The following is a 16,707-nucleotide window of genomic DNA, read 5'->3' on the forward strand; positions in this document are numbered from 1 at the left end:
CTGGAACTCAGTTATAGCTCAGTAGACCTGTGTGTGTGTGTGTGTGTGTGTGTGTGTGTGTGTGTGTACATGGATGAAGGCATGCAAGGCACTTAGCCAAATACATAATAGCTTCACTATTATTGTTAGCATGTTTGTTTCTGGACACCTTGATTTAAAGAAAAATAATAACATGGCTAAAAATGAGATGAACAGCATTTCCTTTCAGACCACAGATGTCTTTGCAAATATTCAAGAGCACAGCTAAAGATCCTTACCAAACACAATTGTCAAGGAAGAATCTACTGGATCAATGCTAATTTTATGCAACTATCAAATCACTATAAAAGGATTTGCCTCATTTGTTGTAGCTGTTTTTCATGATGCTGTGAAAGTTTGTGGGTTTCAGAGAATTCGGAGAGATGGCTTATTACCTGGGAAAACCGCCTGTACTTAGGGAATTCGTACCCTGCCTGAAATACAGTAGTTGCTGTAGTATTTGTAGAATTGATGAATTGCCTTTTTTTTTTTTAATGAATTTTGTTAAAATGAATATCCATGTTGAGAAAATCAAGCTCAGACTGTTACCAAGAACATGTTTTGAATGAGTCCTCATCCTTTTCTGACCAAGTATACACATGGGTGTGGAAGCCTTTAACACAAGAAGTAAGAGACTTGTATTTCAGCCAGACACTCCAGGTTTGAAGTCTTGCTGTCTTTAACACGCTGAGTGAGTCTGAGTTTGTGATTTAACCTCTCTGTTTCTCAGTTGCCTCAATTGTAAAATGGGGATAATAATAGTATCTACCTCAGAATGATAAGACTGTGAGGATTAAGGAAGTTCAGTAAAGTATGTCAAACAGTGTCTGGCACATGGTAGCTGTTACACAAAGGTTGGTCATCAGTGTAGCGTCCTTTCTTTATGCTGGCAAACCAATGGCTGTGTTGTGATTTGCCTCTGGTTGTTGTTCAAAAGGTGTGTGCCTGGTGGTTGATGAAGATGACGTCAAACAGTTGAAAAGCCTGAAGCCTGGAATTTGTGGGGAACATGTGGTTATGTCTTAGGCCAGCCTTGGCCCTGTTCCTGACTTACCCTATGATTTTCCTGAATCTGGTTTTGTCATCTGTTAAATAATGATTTGGGTTTCCTATTGCCTGTGTTCCCTTCATGCTTGGGTCTCATTGTCTGGTCTTAAGTGTTTGAGTCCTGGTCATTATTATTTTATTATATAGCTTGATCCCCAAGGCACAGAAGAGCTAGAGTGGCTCGACTGGGATTGTCATTATCTGCTTCTGGTCAGAGTCATCACAGGCATTGGAGGGTTGGTCTTGTACAATACAGCTGGTTTGCTGTAAAAGGATTGTGACTCCTGTTAAGAAAGCTGTCCATCGGGGAGGCCATGGTGGAGGGACGTAGCTTCGTTTGCATGTGCAAATGACATCATTAAAATTGCAGTCAGGTGTTTGAAATTATTTGTTCTCTTTAAGAGTGTTCAGTTCCACATTCCCTTCTAGTCCTCAACCTGCCACATCAAGAACTACACTGGGTGTGGTACAAAAACAATGAATACTGTTATGCTGAAAATAAAAATAAAATAAAATAAAATAAAATAAAAAAAGAACTACATTGAGGGGCACCTTGGTGGCTCAGTGGGTTAAGCCTCTGCCTTCGGCTCAGGTCATGATCCCAGGGTCCTGGGATCAAGCCCCACATTAGGGCTCTCTGCTCTGCAGGGAGCCTGCTTCCTCCTCTCTCTCTCTCTGCCTGCCTCTCTGCCTATCTGTGATCTCTGTCTGTCAAATAAATAAATAAAATCTTAAAAAAAAAAAAAGAACTACATTGAGCCAAACTTCAGGGAACCCCAAGGTTCCTTCAAGTCCGCTCTGACACTACCTTCTCCATGAGGTTAACATTTCCCAGGCTTTTAAAAATTGAACTTGCTCTGTTCCCCACTCCATCCCTGGACAGCTGATCCCACTTTTCCTGTCTTTTTTTTGCAGGGGGGGGGGGTCCTTTATCCATCGTATTCATCCCCGGTAATCTAAGTATATAATATACTTTGGCTTTCATGTTTATCTGTCTCTCCCATAGCTGCCTCCTACCACTGCTGTGAGATGAGGCATCTGTGTTTGAGGTCATTGATGTATTCCAATTGCCCAGAACAGTCCCATGGGAGTGGCTGAAGGAAAACACAGATTTTTCCAGTGGTGCCATCACTTACACCATTTTCAGTGCACGCCACGCTAAGTACACATAGATGGTAATTCTAAACTCTTTGGGTTATGTTCAGGGAAAGGAAGGTCTTTGCCACATTTCATGCTCAATGGAAAGAAAACTGGACCTCAGTTTGAGTCAAGACCTTAACCAACTTATTAATTAGAGCTATCCTTGAGGACTTTCCTTTACTCTTCAGTACCTTAGGATCTTAATTTATGACATAGCTTTAATCATATTCATCTCCCAGAGTGTTGTCAGAAATGTATGAGCTCATACATCTAATGATGCCTGGTACAAATATGTGTGTGTGTTTCAAAAATATATTTCCATCTACATCTATCTCAGCAGATACTTCAGACTTCTAAATATCAGGGACAGTGAGAATGGTCGTAATTATACTGAAATATCTTCCAGTTCACCAGAAATAAATATTTTGAATTTAAATATAAGGCATATCATACTTTGGAGGAGAACTCTGTTAGTATGTATAAGAAACAGTACCCCTCTCCCCCTCCACATCATAACCTGACTAAGCAATTTGATTTCTCAGGACCTCTCTGAGAGGAGTATTGGGACATATAGGAAACATGTATGCACCATTCCTGGGGCTTTAAATAATATTCATTTACAGGAGACTTAACACTTGATCACTATGCCCCATCTTTCCCCTGAATTCCCGACTCCTTTCAAAACCCCATGGATTTTTCTGTACATTTCAAAATCAGCTTAACTCAACAGTGGTTTCTCTCTCTCCCCCCGCCCCCAACACACTCCATTTGCCTCCTGCCCATGAGCCTTCTATGCCCCATTGTTCCCCATCATGATGGGGATGGTACCATCCTTCACCCAGTTGCACACAACAGACCCTTAGCATTCCCCAACTTCTCTCCTTTACCTGCCCTCATTCTTTATCTCTGGTAGCAGTGAACCCATTAGCTCTATCTTCCAGATAGACTTGAAATACAGTACTAGCTTGCCAACTTCTCTTTCACCGCTGCCAGTCCTGTCCCCCCGACCCTGTCCCCCCGACCCTGGGTGATAGCAGTAGTCACAAGTGCCTGGTTTCTCCACCTACATTCTCATCCCAGGATTCTGTCCCTTACAGACCAGCTGGAGTGATTGCAACATGAAGATCAGCTCTTCTTTCTCTGATGCCTCGGTTTTTTGATAGTTACTATCATAATCTGTATCCTAGTTCAGGGTCTCACTGTGGTTTGTAAGACCCAGTGTGCATCCCTTCGGCCTGCAGTCACAAGCTAATTGTCGAACACTTTCCCCCTTCTTTGCTCTGGGGTCTAGCCACCTTGTCCTTCACGCTTGCCCAAAAAAATCCCACCTCTTTGCACTTGCTTATATTGTTTCTTCTGACCAGAGTGCTTCCCCCCAGATGTCCTTATCATGTGCTTTCTTACTCGTTGATGCTTTTTCACAAGTCTCTCAACTGCAGAGTTTTCCCTGACCATCTAGAAACAGGAGCCTCCCACTCATTGTTTGCCCCCCTTCTCCTGCTTTCCTTTATTCCTTGCAAAGACTTTTTCCCAAGGCTAAGTTTAAAATTACATATTTGTTTATTTTTCTCTTTATTGTTGCCTCCACTAGACTGGAAGGTCCAAGAAGCAGGGCATCTTTTTACTGCTAATGTCTAGTGCCATATAGGATAATACCTGATAATGATTTATTTGTTAAAATAAGCCTTGGAAACAAAAAATTATTGGAAACAACCTCAATGTTCATAACTAAGGAGTTGGCTAAGTTAAATATCCTGCATCTATATAATTTAAAACTGTTTGACTTTAAAAAAAAATACAAATTTCTCTGTTTTCATGGACTATCACTTAGCTGTATTAAGTGGACCGAGTTAGATTCAGAACAATAAAGAGCATTAAATTTGCCCTTCCTTGTGTAAAAAAGAAACATTTAAATGTGTGTATACATATTTAATGTCCATATTGAATTAAGCCTGCCTATGTGTTGAACATTGCTATAAAGATTTTAAAAAGCTGGTAATAGCTGATTCTCTGGAGGGAAGCTAAAAGTGTGAAAGAAAAACTTTCTTGAGGGTCACATGGGTAGTTCAGTCAATTAAGTATCCAACGGTTGGTTTCAGCTCAGGTCGGGATCTCAGGGTCAGGAAATCAAGCCCCACGTTGGGCTCCACACTCAGTGGGGAGTCTGCTTGAGAGTCTCTCTCTCCCTCTCCTTCTGTACCCGCCTCATGCACACACTCTCAGTCTCTCTCTCTCTCAAACAAGTAAGTCTTTAAAAAACATTTTTTTCTTGACTTTATACTCTTAAGCCTTTTAAAATATATGCACTTGTCTGCTTTTTTTTTTCAGTAAAAATTGTTCAACACTTCCTCCAATTCTTAGAAAACTGAAATATGGAACCATAACTTTTAAATTAATCCACAAATGTCCTTAAAAAGAAGCTGCCATTCTCAGTTCTTAGACCATTTCACACATACAAGCATTTACTCTCATGGATGAATTTTACCAGAAAAAAGTGTTGATTATTATATCACAACTAAAAGAGACAAGTTTGTTACAATTGTCTAAATTGTGCCAAATATTAACAAACCAAGACTAATATGTTGTATGGATGGCTGAATGAAAACAACCCTGGAAAACAGATAGCTTTAAATCAGAGACCTCAAAATTAACATGGCTAATGGAAAACTATTTATGTGCCAAGATAGTCTGAAATGACTGTGATTCCTCCCAGACTCCAGATGTGTGATGCAGCCTGTGATGCAGGCTGTGGGGGAATTTGTGCCTATTTGGTTATAACCATATATAGTTATGTGATTTGTGTTTACTCGTAAATGTGCTGGAAATATGAACACGCAGCATCATAAGCCACAAACTCTGGCTCACTTGATTGGTATTATTTATCTTATTTCTGAAGAAGATGATAGAATTATTATTATGGGCCATTTTAATTCATTACTCCTTGTCATAACCTACAAGGTGAGGTGTAGTGGGGCCACAAACTTTCTTCAAACTGGTCCCTCCTCTGTCCTGAGCTCACTAGTGCCCACCTTGCCAGCCACCCTGCTTAATTGAAGCAGGCCCTTCAGGCCAGAATGCTTGCTATGTCCTCTGCTGAAAAACATGTTCTACCTCTGGCTCTAATCTTTATCATCCCTGTCAGAATGGCCTCCTGTGCCCAGAGTGGGTACCCTCCATGCTCTACTGTGGAACCCTCTTCAGTTTCTTTCTAAGCACCTTACTTAGTTATAATGGCTTAATTTGTTTACTTGAGTATGCTCCATCTTTCCTGTGAAAGGACGAGCTTGAAGAAGGCAGAAAAGCAATCCTACTCATTCTTTTGAAGACCATTGTATCCCTAGGATCTGCTGTGGTACTTGGCACATAGTAGGTGATCAAAAATATTCTTTTCTTTGTTGAAAATATAGATTGCGATTGGGGATTTCCTCGAAGGCCAGGTCTGTCTTCTGCCATGTTTCTTCCTTCTCATGTGTAACTTTTACAGAGTTGCACTCGTTGGCCCTCCCATAAATTCCCTTATGGAATAAGATACTTGTAAAGCCTAGTGGGCAGAAGAGCATAGCAAGCATTAACAAAACGTGTCAATACCTCCTTGTTCTCTACTCTGCCTTATTAGTAGAGCAGATCATGGCCCACAAAATTTTATAGGTCCAAGAGAAAAATCATCAGGAAACTTAATGGCATTATACATGTCTTTAGAAAGGTTGTAGATTATTTTTTAATCATCTCTCAAAACAGAATGCGATCCCCCGTAGTAGACGGATAATGCAGATTTTGTAACCATTCTCCAAGTATTTCTTTTACTGGGGCAGGGGGAGAAGAGGAAAACACGTGTTCTTCTCCTGGAGAAGAAGCCTGTTGAAATGAAAACACTGAATATCGGCAAAGCAAGGGCTTACATCAGTATTAGCCTGGACTCCTTACTCAGCCTCACACAGTTTGCCAGCTCTGTGAGTTTCTGCCCCAGTCCCTTCCATCTTTTTTAGATCAACTGATGAAATGTAAGAACTGGGGCAGTATAGGATTGTCTAGCAGCTATTGGTACCAATTAGATTTAGGAAGGAAGTCAACTGGGTATAGAATGTATGACTGCTTGAGTACAATCAGGCAAGCTTCTGTGTTAAGACGTCAAAGCTTGTCAAAGAAGTGGGACTTAGCACTCTGAAGCTTAGTGTTGGTGAGCTTAAGCTGAACATAAAATTCAGCTTCCTTAATTAGGGGAGAAGTAACTACTGGGTTCAGGGACCAGTTAGGCTGGGCCTGACTTGAGGATCTTGTGAGGACTTCACCACGAATGTGAGGTTTGTACAAATCCTCCAGCGGTGCCCTTGACTGATGTTGGGCATTTATGAGGCCATTCAGCAGTGTCATAGGCATCAGAAAGTCCCTAAAGTATGGGTGGTGGCTGCAGTGGCCAAAGTGAAACAGAGCCACATAGTACAAGAAGAGGTTGTTCACAAGTCCAGGTCATTAAGACAAATACTGCCCTTGAGACTGACACATTAAATTAGTATCAGGCCTTGATTCTGTAATGTTACATGATCCCAGATAAGAACATTTGAATGTGTGGGACCATGAGGTTACAGCTCTCATGCTTTAGTAATATGCCCCTCCAAAATGTCCTTCTTTGGAAACTCAACATCTATTATAATATAATATATAATATATTATAATAATTAATGATTAATAATAATATATAAATAAACAAAATAATAATATGATATAAATAATATACTATATTATTTATCTTAATATTTATAATATATAATATATAATAGGATTAGCTATTATATTTAGATTATATATTATATATAATCTACGTAATTAACCCATGACTATATTTGGTTATTACGGCATTGCCTTGACTATCTGTAGTTCCTCCCTATCTAATGGCAAAAACAACAAAAAACAGCAGGAAGTTCTGTATTCATTTTCTGGAAAATATAACTCTGTTGCGTTTTGTGTTCAAGAAATAGATTATCTGTGTCAACTGGCTATGTTTATGAACAAGTGAACACTGAAAATAGCCCCATAAAGGAATGGACTCATACTTGGATTTGAGCCTACTTTACATCAGTATAATCATATGCACATTTGCAAAGGGAGTCAGCTTGTGTAAATTTTTATTCTTTTACTTGTGGCCTTACAGCTTTTTGTTCTTGGAAGAGTCTTGGCTTGATTTTTACTCATTCATCAAATAACTATGCATGTATATACATGCACACATATAATTTCATGTAATTACACACATAAACACACCATTGTGTAGGTGCTACTGTAGTTCAAAGAACATATATTTATTTATTTATTTATTTTTGAGATTTTATTTATTTGTGTGTGAGAGAGACACAGCAAGCCAGCACAAGTAGGGGAAGCAGCAGGCAGAGGGAGAGGCAGGCTCCCTGATGAACATGGAACCCAGTGCTGGACTCAATCAGTCCTAGGACCCTGGAATCATGAGCGGAGTGGAAGGCAGAAGCTTAACCAGCTGAGCCACTGGCGCCCTGGTACAAAGGACTTTTAAATACTTAAAAGCATTTAGGATATTTTCAGAGGGATGACCTATATCATTGTAAAACATGTTGTAGAACAGTTAAGAAGTTCCAAAGACTGATGGAAAGTACTAGTCTTAGGATTCCCAAGATGAGAGTGTAAATTTGCAGAGAGAGGAACTCCTTTGTAAAATTCAAATGCCTAGTGCACCCCAACCTCAGAAGATAAGTTGAGATTTCTTTTTCATGACAGAGAATATCTCTGCACGTTTAAAAACTAAGATGTCAAAGTTTGCAAAAGGTGTAATATTCAATATAATGCTGAAAGAGGACAGTAGAAATGAAAATTCCAGGGTAGGAGCACAGTGAAAATGTGAAGAATGGCAGAATTAAAAAAATGTTTGTGTGTGTGTGTGTGTGTGTGTGTGTGTATGTATATGTATAATATATATGTGTGTGTGTATAGACATGGGAGGAAAATGGGTGATCTCATGAGAAATAGTGCAAGTAGAAGCAAAGGCTGGGCCAGCGATGTATCTCTATGTTGGATCCAAATTCATGCTCTCAAAGCATGGTCTCTGGGCCACAAGTCTCAGAATCAATTTTAGTGCATGTTAAAAACACAGGTTCCTGGGATGCATAGACTTACTGAATTAGAATTTATTGGTATGGGGCCTAGGAATGTGCATTTAATCAATTTCTGCAAGGTGTTCTTACCTAATCAAAAGTCTGAAAATCACTCCCAGTGAAAGACAGATAACAGTACCACCCACTGTGCTCAGCTGGGGAGGGGTGGTATCTCATGGTGGTGTCATGCTGAGGTCTTGCCATATGCCAGGGGTCCTTTGTGGACAGGAATAGAGGAGGATCCAGATTTTGTGATGCCTAGTTTGTTGGGCTGTTTTAAGGGGGGGGAAGAAAAAAACCTAAAAAATTAGCAACACAAACAAATTAAAAACATGAATATACTTAGAATGAGAAAGGAAATTAAATTATTAATTTTTAAAAGGCTTATCATGCAATCTAGAAAAATAATATTGTGAATAATTAACTGACATACTTTCTCTACACTTTTTTGGTTGCGTAGCCTTTGATCGCTTCTTCATATGACAGCTGTTTGGCACTATCTCTTTCTTGTACAGACAGTAGAAAGATCATTGTCTCTTACGGCAATTTCAACAGAACTGAGGTTTTTTTTTTTTTTTTTAATTACTGGTTGTGATGTATAAAACATGCAACTTTACATACAGAATATAAACACAGTGCGCATAACCTGTACACATAAAAATTCTGACTCTATTTTCCGTGATTCCCATTAAAAAAATGGGGTGGAGCATTTATCATGTTATATGCTGAATTGGATATATTCTTGTCAGGAGAGAATTTGTTTTGACTAGGTGTCAGAATTGAATCCTACTTAAAATTTTACATATCCGATGATTGAAAAAAAAAATTCACCTAGCTTCTGGCTTTTGCACTACCCACGTATTTCTGGTGCTGGCCATTGTAGGACACATTTACGTCATATTGTGTACTTTGGTTCTGTACCTTCACGACAGTCAGCTTGGTGAGTTGACACCAAAGATGGAGGAAGAATTTCCGGAAGACATTCCTATACTAGGAGGGCTAGATATAAGGTACCTCTACAAGGAAGTTTCTGCAAATGATACAAATATTTACTACTGTTTGCCTTAGCTGGAGCTCCTAAAGTAATGGAAATCCTCCAAAGACACCCAAGAAAAAGGGAGTTTAAAAGGTACAAGGTTTTAACTAGTTGCAATTAAAACATCTTACTTTAAACAATTTTATAAAAATGGATGATACTGTTAATGCATTACTAGGGCGCCTCCCAGCGTCATGAAAGGGGCCTGGCCATGAGAGGACCTTAAACTTCAGCTTCATTCCCTGGAGGGTTTTCAACTGGGGAGGATCAAAAAGAAACACAGAGTGGAGATTATCTTTCTTCTTATGTTTTTATCATCTCAACATGTTTCAGTTTTGCCTTGAAAAATTAATGTACTCAGCATATCTAAATTTTCCTTTTCTATGCAGCATAATTAATAGACCTCTCCATTTCCTTACGTTTGGTTGGCATAGCTTCCTCTTGGCACCATTTGTACAAAAATTGCTCTCTCCCTTCCCTGTTCTTTCTTTTTTCCCCTTCCCTTCTGAGTGGCACACTGGTGCATTTTTGTTTTATGTGGCTCATTAAAGTAGACAGTTGGTGTGGTGGAGACTCTAGAACCTTTGTGACAGGCAGAACAGCTACTACACACGCACAAGGGATCTGAGTTCTAATTCCCATTCAGCTTTTGATTTGTTGCCTGATGTGAAAGAGAACTACTTCCCCTTCCTGGCTTAAGCACCTCAGCTAGTCAGTAAACATGGTGGGCAAAATCTGTGGTTCCTAGGAGTCCAAGTTCTGTTCTAAGCCCTCAGAAAGCTCTGCTTTTTTTTTTTTTTCTCTTTATTATATTCTAGAATTTGTTTCAAGCTTTTTGTCTTGAAATGGTCATACTATTAAAAAACAGATCAAAGGCCTTTTTTTTTTTAGAAGTAGTAGTCCCAAATACTTGGCATAACCTAAAGAAAATTTTCTTTTGACAATTCTAATTCCATTGTAGAGCTCAGAAATTGAATTTGTGTTTGTCAGAAGTTTATCTTAGAGCCTGATGCATAGTCAGGGTTGAAAGACATTGTTCTAGACTGGTGGTATGTGACCTTGCCTATACTTTAAGATTGCATGGGGCCCTTTAAAAATGCTGGTGCTTGAGTCCTACCTATGGGACTATTATTGAAATGACCTGAGCATGTAGGTTTTTAAAGTCTCCATGGCTTTCTCTGATATACATCCAGCACTGAGAAACCCTAATAGAGGTAATCACTGCATTCTGTCAATATCTAATATCTAATTTTTGCAAGAAAAAAATCAGATATGATACCCGTATTCCTAGTCTCTTATAAGTATTTACTGAACATGTCATTTCCACTTTATAGCTAAATTAAGTAATTCCTGCACTGGTTGGGGCAAATGTCAAAGAAAAAGCAGCTGGTGTGGTGCCAATACCTCTAGCTTCTCTACCCCGTTTTGTGAAGAATTTCTCACTGGTCGCATTCCTGTAAGAGTCCAGTACTGTTATTCTTGTCCTTTCCCTACCACAAACCCCGTTTCCATGTGCAAGTGGGTCAGCTCTAGTCTTAAATCAGCACATTCATAAAATTAGTTGGTTGGAAATAAAAGACCTTGCAGATAAGATTTTAAGATTCTTTGCTTATTTCCTTAACTTACAGAATATGTTTTAATGGAAAAGAAAGGCCTAATTTCCTTCAAACTTAGGAGACATTCTTATCCCTTCTAATTGATTTTGATGTGTACCAAAAAAAAAGAAAAAAAAAGCGATGACTTTATTGTGTTGCCGTATTGTTACAACAGAGTCCCAATCTACAAAATTCTGAGGAGCTGAGTTATGAAATGGAAGTTCTCGTGTAACAGGAAGTTCACTGCTTGCTTGGGAACCCAGTGCTTTGGGAACCTAGAGTGAAAATGTGCAGGGATACTGAAAATGAATTCTCCCATGGTGTTTGGCTTAAATTTCTATACACCCCAGACAGCAGAAGCTCTTACAATAGACAGGAAATCATTCATTCCTCATTTATGCATTTGTTTTTTTCACTCATTCATGCTATACACACATATTTAAATAAATACTCATGTGAGGACCTGATTTTGGCACTAGAGTAGTGTCTAGAATAAGAAAGATGTCATACAGGACTTCATTGAGAATTTCCATTAACCATAAATAAAAATGTACTGGGTTTTTCAGTGGAATTCCATGGATGTCCAAAGGCCTTGGGTTCTTAAGGGGATTTTAGATTTTATGTGTACATTTTAATGATTATCTAAAACCTGTAAAGTAATCACATTCCAACCCATCTGAAAGATGACCTAGTAACCAAGGATGTGATGTTAGGAAACCACATTAAGTTTGTCACCATGGTCACTTTTGTACCACATAGGACACACTTAATTGATATATTTTTTTAAAAGATTTTATTTATTTACCTGACACACAGAGATCACAAGTAGGCAGAGATGCAGACAGAGAGAGAGGGGGAGGCAGGCTCCCTGCCGAGCAGAGAGCCCGACGCGGGGCTCGATCCCAGGACTCTGGGATCATGACCTGAGCCGAAGGGAGAGGCTTTAACCCACTGAGCCACCCAGGTACCCTTAATTGATATATTTTTAAAATATTTTTATTTATTTAAGAGAAAAAGTGAGTGGGATGGAGGGAGAGGGAGAGAGAATCTCAAGCAGATGCTGTGCTGAGCCCAGAGCCCCATGCAGGGCTCAGTCTCAGGACACTGAGATCAGGACCTGAGCCAAAACCAAGAGTCAGGTGCTTAAATGACTGAGCCACCCAGGCGGCCCACAAATTTAATTGCTGTTGACTAAGACGAAAATAAATAGAAGGAAGCTTCATTCTTAGGGAATATAGTATGCTTACAAGAGGGCCAAATGAAGTAAAGATCTCTGAATAAAGGTTGTGCAGATATTTGCATGGAAAAAAAGCAATTGGGGCTGTGTTGTCACATGGCTCATGGCAGAGTAGGGATGTTCTACTCTGAGGGTGCCGTGCTAAAGCCCTGGGTACCGCATGATGCCACTTAGTTTCAGGAAATCATCATCCTTTGTGGGAGTCTGTTATTGTCCATTTTGAATGGTACACATTAGTAGCTTTGTTTGTATTTAATTTTAAAACTTGTTTCGCTTTTAGAGTTTTATGGAAGTGATAAATTTACTTTGATTTGTGTTGACACCTAATTAGTAGTGCTAGTTTAAAGATCATTTTGTCAACAGCAGGGATTAGGGGAAGCTTCCTTACTTTAAGGGGGATTAGTCTATTACTTAATACTGACAAATATTTTTCTAACTTATCTCCCTGTACTATAATCATTGCTTAATGAGTTCATTCCTCCCATTAGCCTGCAAGCTCCTGGAAGGCATATCCACATCTTCCTTGACTTTGAGGCTCCTATATGTTTATTAATTAAATGAGTTGATTGAAAATAATAAGTAAGTGAGTTGATTGACCACAACTGGAATTGTGTAACCCCTCACATCAAAGTCAGCATGTACTGAGGTTTCTGTCAAGGGAGACATTTAAGCATAGGCTATCACTTGAAGACTCCTGAGTCCAGTGAGGCTTACTCTGTGCCCATCAACATCCCTTTGAATTCTAGAGTAGGGGGAAGATGAAAATTGTTATGTTTTCCCTGCCTTTCTGGCAGTACAGAATGATTGCATTTAAGATCATTTTGCCCCCCAAATAAATGCCTGAAGAGTACTTATCATACTAGCACGATGAACTCCTGGGGCTCATTTATTTTCTCAGACAAATTCCCAATTTTACCCTCAGGATTTGGGTAGGTGGTGGAGTGTCTCCCTCACAAAGAGGTTGGAATTCTAGGAGTTGTTTGGAAAATGGCTTCCTAGGGGTTCTTTTCCTCCCATGGTGTGTGTGCCCGTGGATGTCTCAGTACACATCACGAGAGGTGGCTGCATAAAGTGAAAGACTCATACAGTGTCCACAGGAGCCACTTCTGTCCAGAGGAAACAGATTTTTGGAGTTGTCAGGAGGGTGGAAACATACAGACAGCAGCCCGCCATATCTCTTCATCAGCTGATTTTTTTTTCTTTTCTTTTTTTTTTTTTTCTTCCCCTCTCAGCAGTTTAATGTGAGTGCCTCTCTCTTGCTTCGTTTATTTCAGATGCCTCAGGAACAGTACACACACCACCGGAGCACCATGCCCAGCTCCGAGGGGCCACAGGTATACAAGGTGGGCATTTATGGCTGGCGGAAAAGATGCCTGTATTTCTTCGTCCTGCTCCTGATGATTTTAATACTGGTGAACTTGGCCATGACCATCTGGATTCTCAAAGTCATGAACTTCACAATTGTAAGTAAAAACACACGTTTCTTTAGCCCTTCTCAGGGGAAGGGAAAGTGTGGAGCAAGAAGGAATGTGGAAAAGTGGTGGTAGTAGGATTCAAATATCTTGCAAGCCTGGCATTTGGTTAAAAAATATTTCTGTTCAGATTACATGTGGGGGTCTGCCTCTTTCTAATCTCTTTCCCTCAGTGGCTGGGAATCCAAGTTAGAGGCATTTCCCTCCTTTACAGTCTCTTGGATGCTTTCCCTCCATTTTGATAACTGTGATTCTGTATCCTGTAGTTTCCAAGCCTTTTGAGTAAATCATGCAGGAAGAAATATGGGCCAAATTCAAAGTACTAAGTTTTCCCAAATTTTGGGAGGGAGTATAAAAGGGTTTTTGAGGTAGAGGGTAACCGTATCTGAGCAGAATAAGGCTTTGTGGGTTATCTAAGAGTCATAACTCCCTGTGCATACCTGGTGGCTCACTGCTGTAGTTAATTAAGATTCTCCTTGGGTTTTAAAAGGCCAGTTTTCTTTGCCACTGCCTGAGTAGGATAGAAATGAGGGGCGGGGGGGGGGGTAGCTATGCTTCACTTTAAAAAAATTTTTTTTTAAGAATTTGCGTTTATGCTTCTTTGAAGAAATTCTTGTTATTGGTGGTTAGGGGCACGATGCATATTGAACATTTCCTTGTTAAAGTTCAAATGAAAAGAAAATTCTGGAAATATGATTTCTGGAGTTATTCTGAGGTTCCCACCCCCCATCCCTGGGTTGCCTGGAGATTCTGGCAGTGTAAATACTTTCACTTTGACTGAACGCAGAGTGGGTAGTAACCTGCTGCCCTGAGATGGCTTTCATTTTTTGTGATGTCAGAAGGAAACAATTAGGTTGCTAATAAAAATATCCCATTTGATAAAGAAATCTGACCATAATGCAGTTAACAAGCAGGTTTTTCATGTGAAAATCCCCAATAGGATAGTGGATTTTTGCCTTTTCTGGATTGTAAAGTTCATCTTTATCCTTAAGCCAATCTGCGTGGTTGTACTTCCCTGCCTTCGCGGAGGTGATGTCTTCCGCTTTGGCTCTTTCCTCCATCTTCCTGATGTTCCATAGCTGCCTGGTAAAACCTTTGATCCTCCTGTAGCCCCATTTATCTATTTCTTATTTTCTCCTCACCCTGGAGAATAATTTTTACCTGTGTTTCGCAGACAAACTTTGAGAAGACCTTATGGCTTTAAGATGTGTCTGGAGTCCATCTGGTACTAAATCCAAGGGACCATAATTGCCCTCTGTTGATGTGCATGTTCTGGGATATTTTTATTTATTTATTATTTTTTAAAGATTTATTCATTTTAGAGGGAGTGTGCACAAGTGGGGGGAGGGGCTGAGGGAGCAAGAGAGAGAGAGGCCTCAGGGAGACTCCCTGCTGAGCACAGAAGCCCTACACTGGACTTGATCCCAGGACTCCCGAGACCATGACCTATAGTCGAAATCAAGAGCTGACTGCTTAACCAGTTGAGCCACCCAAGCACCTGTGATGTTCTTATTTTATGTGTCAAGAACTTGTAAGTGGAAAGCTTTTGTTCTACAGTATTAATTAAGAGAAAATTGAAGCTAGGACAGTAGAATGGAGAATAAAAACGTAAAAGACATTTAAAAGATAGTGTTGGTGTACCTCAACTAGGTTGTAGGAGATGAAGGATTGGAAGAAATTCTGGAGCATTCCCAGATTCTGGCTGGTGAGAGAGTTGAGTGGTAGAGTCCAAAAAGCAAGGTAGAATTTATTACTTTCCCATTGGAACTTAGCTGGAACTAATGTCCCCCCTATAGCTTTTCTCTGTGCTATTTAGGCTAGTTCTATGACTTTTTTTTTTTTTAACCTAGTCTGATGTGAAGTTAACTTCTAGAACCTGAAAGATTTGGGGGTGAGCGTGGTAGGGAATATGAGCTCAAATCTTGAAAACTGTGATACTGTACAACTATGGCTTCTAGAGGGTGTTTTATCTGGCAAGCTTAATAGTGAGAGGTATATGTAAATGTATACTGAGTGACAATTCACTCTGATTGTATGTGAGCTTGGGGAGCAATATGACAGTAAGGTAATAATCTATTTGAAATAGGCTATTTCCTGTAGTTAACTGAATTGATTGCCAAAGTTGGGAGTTCTTAAAGCAGTACCAAACCAAGTACTTACTGAGGTGAGAATAATGCCATTATTAGCCATAATTGGTGCTTTATAATCGTAATGCATTTGAGCACATAGAGCTGAAGTGTCAGAAAATTGATCTTTCCCTGCAAGTTAAAAGCATATTTTTCCATCAATCACAGTATAAAACATATTCCTTTAGAATTATAATTCTTTTCCACAAATAGTAATTTACTGATAGTGAAGTTCTTGAGAAAGAATGAAGTATTAACCAATTTTATATTGGAGTATGTTGGATAAAACAGCAAGGAAATCAATGGGATAACAGTAAGCATTTTATGCAGGAATTTTAAAATATTGTCAACAAAAAAGAGTGATTTTTTTTAACCTCTGGAATATTTAATAATTTGCAATTTGGGAAAGTTCACAGTATAATCAAGCCCTCTGAGTAATGATGAACCAAGATAATGATGTCATAATGAAAGTACTTGGGAGGAGGACTTGGCAACTTATCCAAGATCGGATATCCAGAATTTTACATTGTGGTCAGGCTTGTGTTCTGTGCCATCCCCAAGGATATATGCTGGAAGAGCCCTTCCATTGGAGCAATCTGGAAAAATATCCCAATCCAGTTTTCTTGGTCACGGAGGTAAATGAGAAGATAAATGATTTTGCTCTCCTGTGCTCCTCACAGAATATTCTGGTGTTTGTTACAAGGCAGGAGAGCAAGATGACACTTCGGTTCTCAATTTTCCCATATGTGGAGGAGCGTGTGGTTTCCCTGTACTGTGAACCCTCATAATTCAAACTATCCTGGTTAATCACACACTGTGCTGTACGAGGGGACTACTATTTACTGAGTTTTGTCTGTTAGTTTATTCTATTAGTCACAGTGCTTGACCCTTAAAATATCTCTCATTGAATTTTCACT

General features: G+C 39.5%; 1 protein-coding gene across 3 annotated transcripts in view; it reads left to right on the top strand.

Moving 5' to 3' along the window:
- SGCD (sarcoglycan delta) overlaps positions 1–16,707 on the top strand; it is a 566,268-nt gene that overhangs the window by 185,876 nt on the left and 363,685 nt on the right. For all 3 annotated transcript variants that reach the window (XM_032851650.1, XM_032851649.1, XM_032851651.1), the window contains exon 2: positions 13,467–13,655. In XM_032851650.1, coding sequence (XP_032707541.1) covers positions 13,467–13,655 — 189 coding nt within the window. The remainder of the gene's footprint in view (positions 1–13,466; positions 13,656–16,707) is intronic.

This window comes from Lontra canadensis, unplaced genomic scaffold, assembly GCF_010015895.1.
Source record: "Lontra canadensis isolate GAN:19392208 unplaced genomic scaffold, GSC_riverotter_1.0 scaffold5, whole genome shotgun sequence".
Taxonomy (NCBI): domain Eukaryota; kingdom Metazoa; phylum Chordata; class Mammalia; order Carnivora; family Mustelidae; genus Lontra; species Lontra canadensis.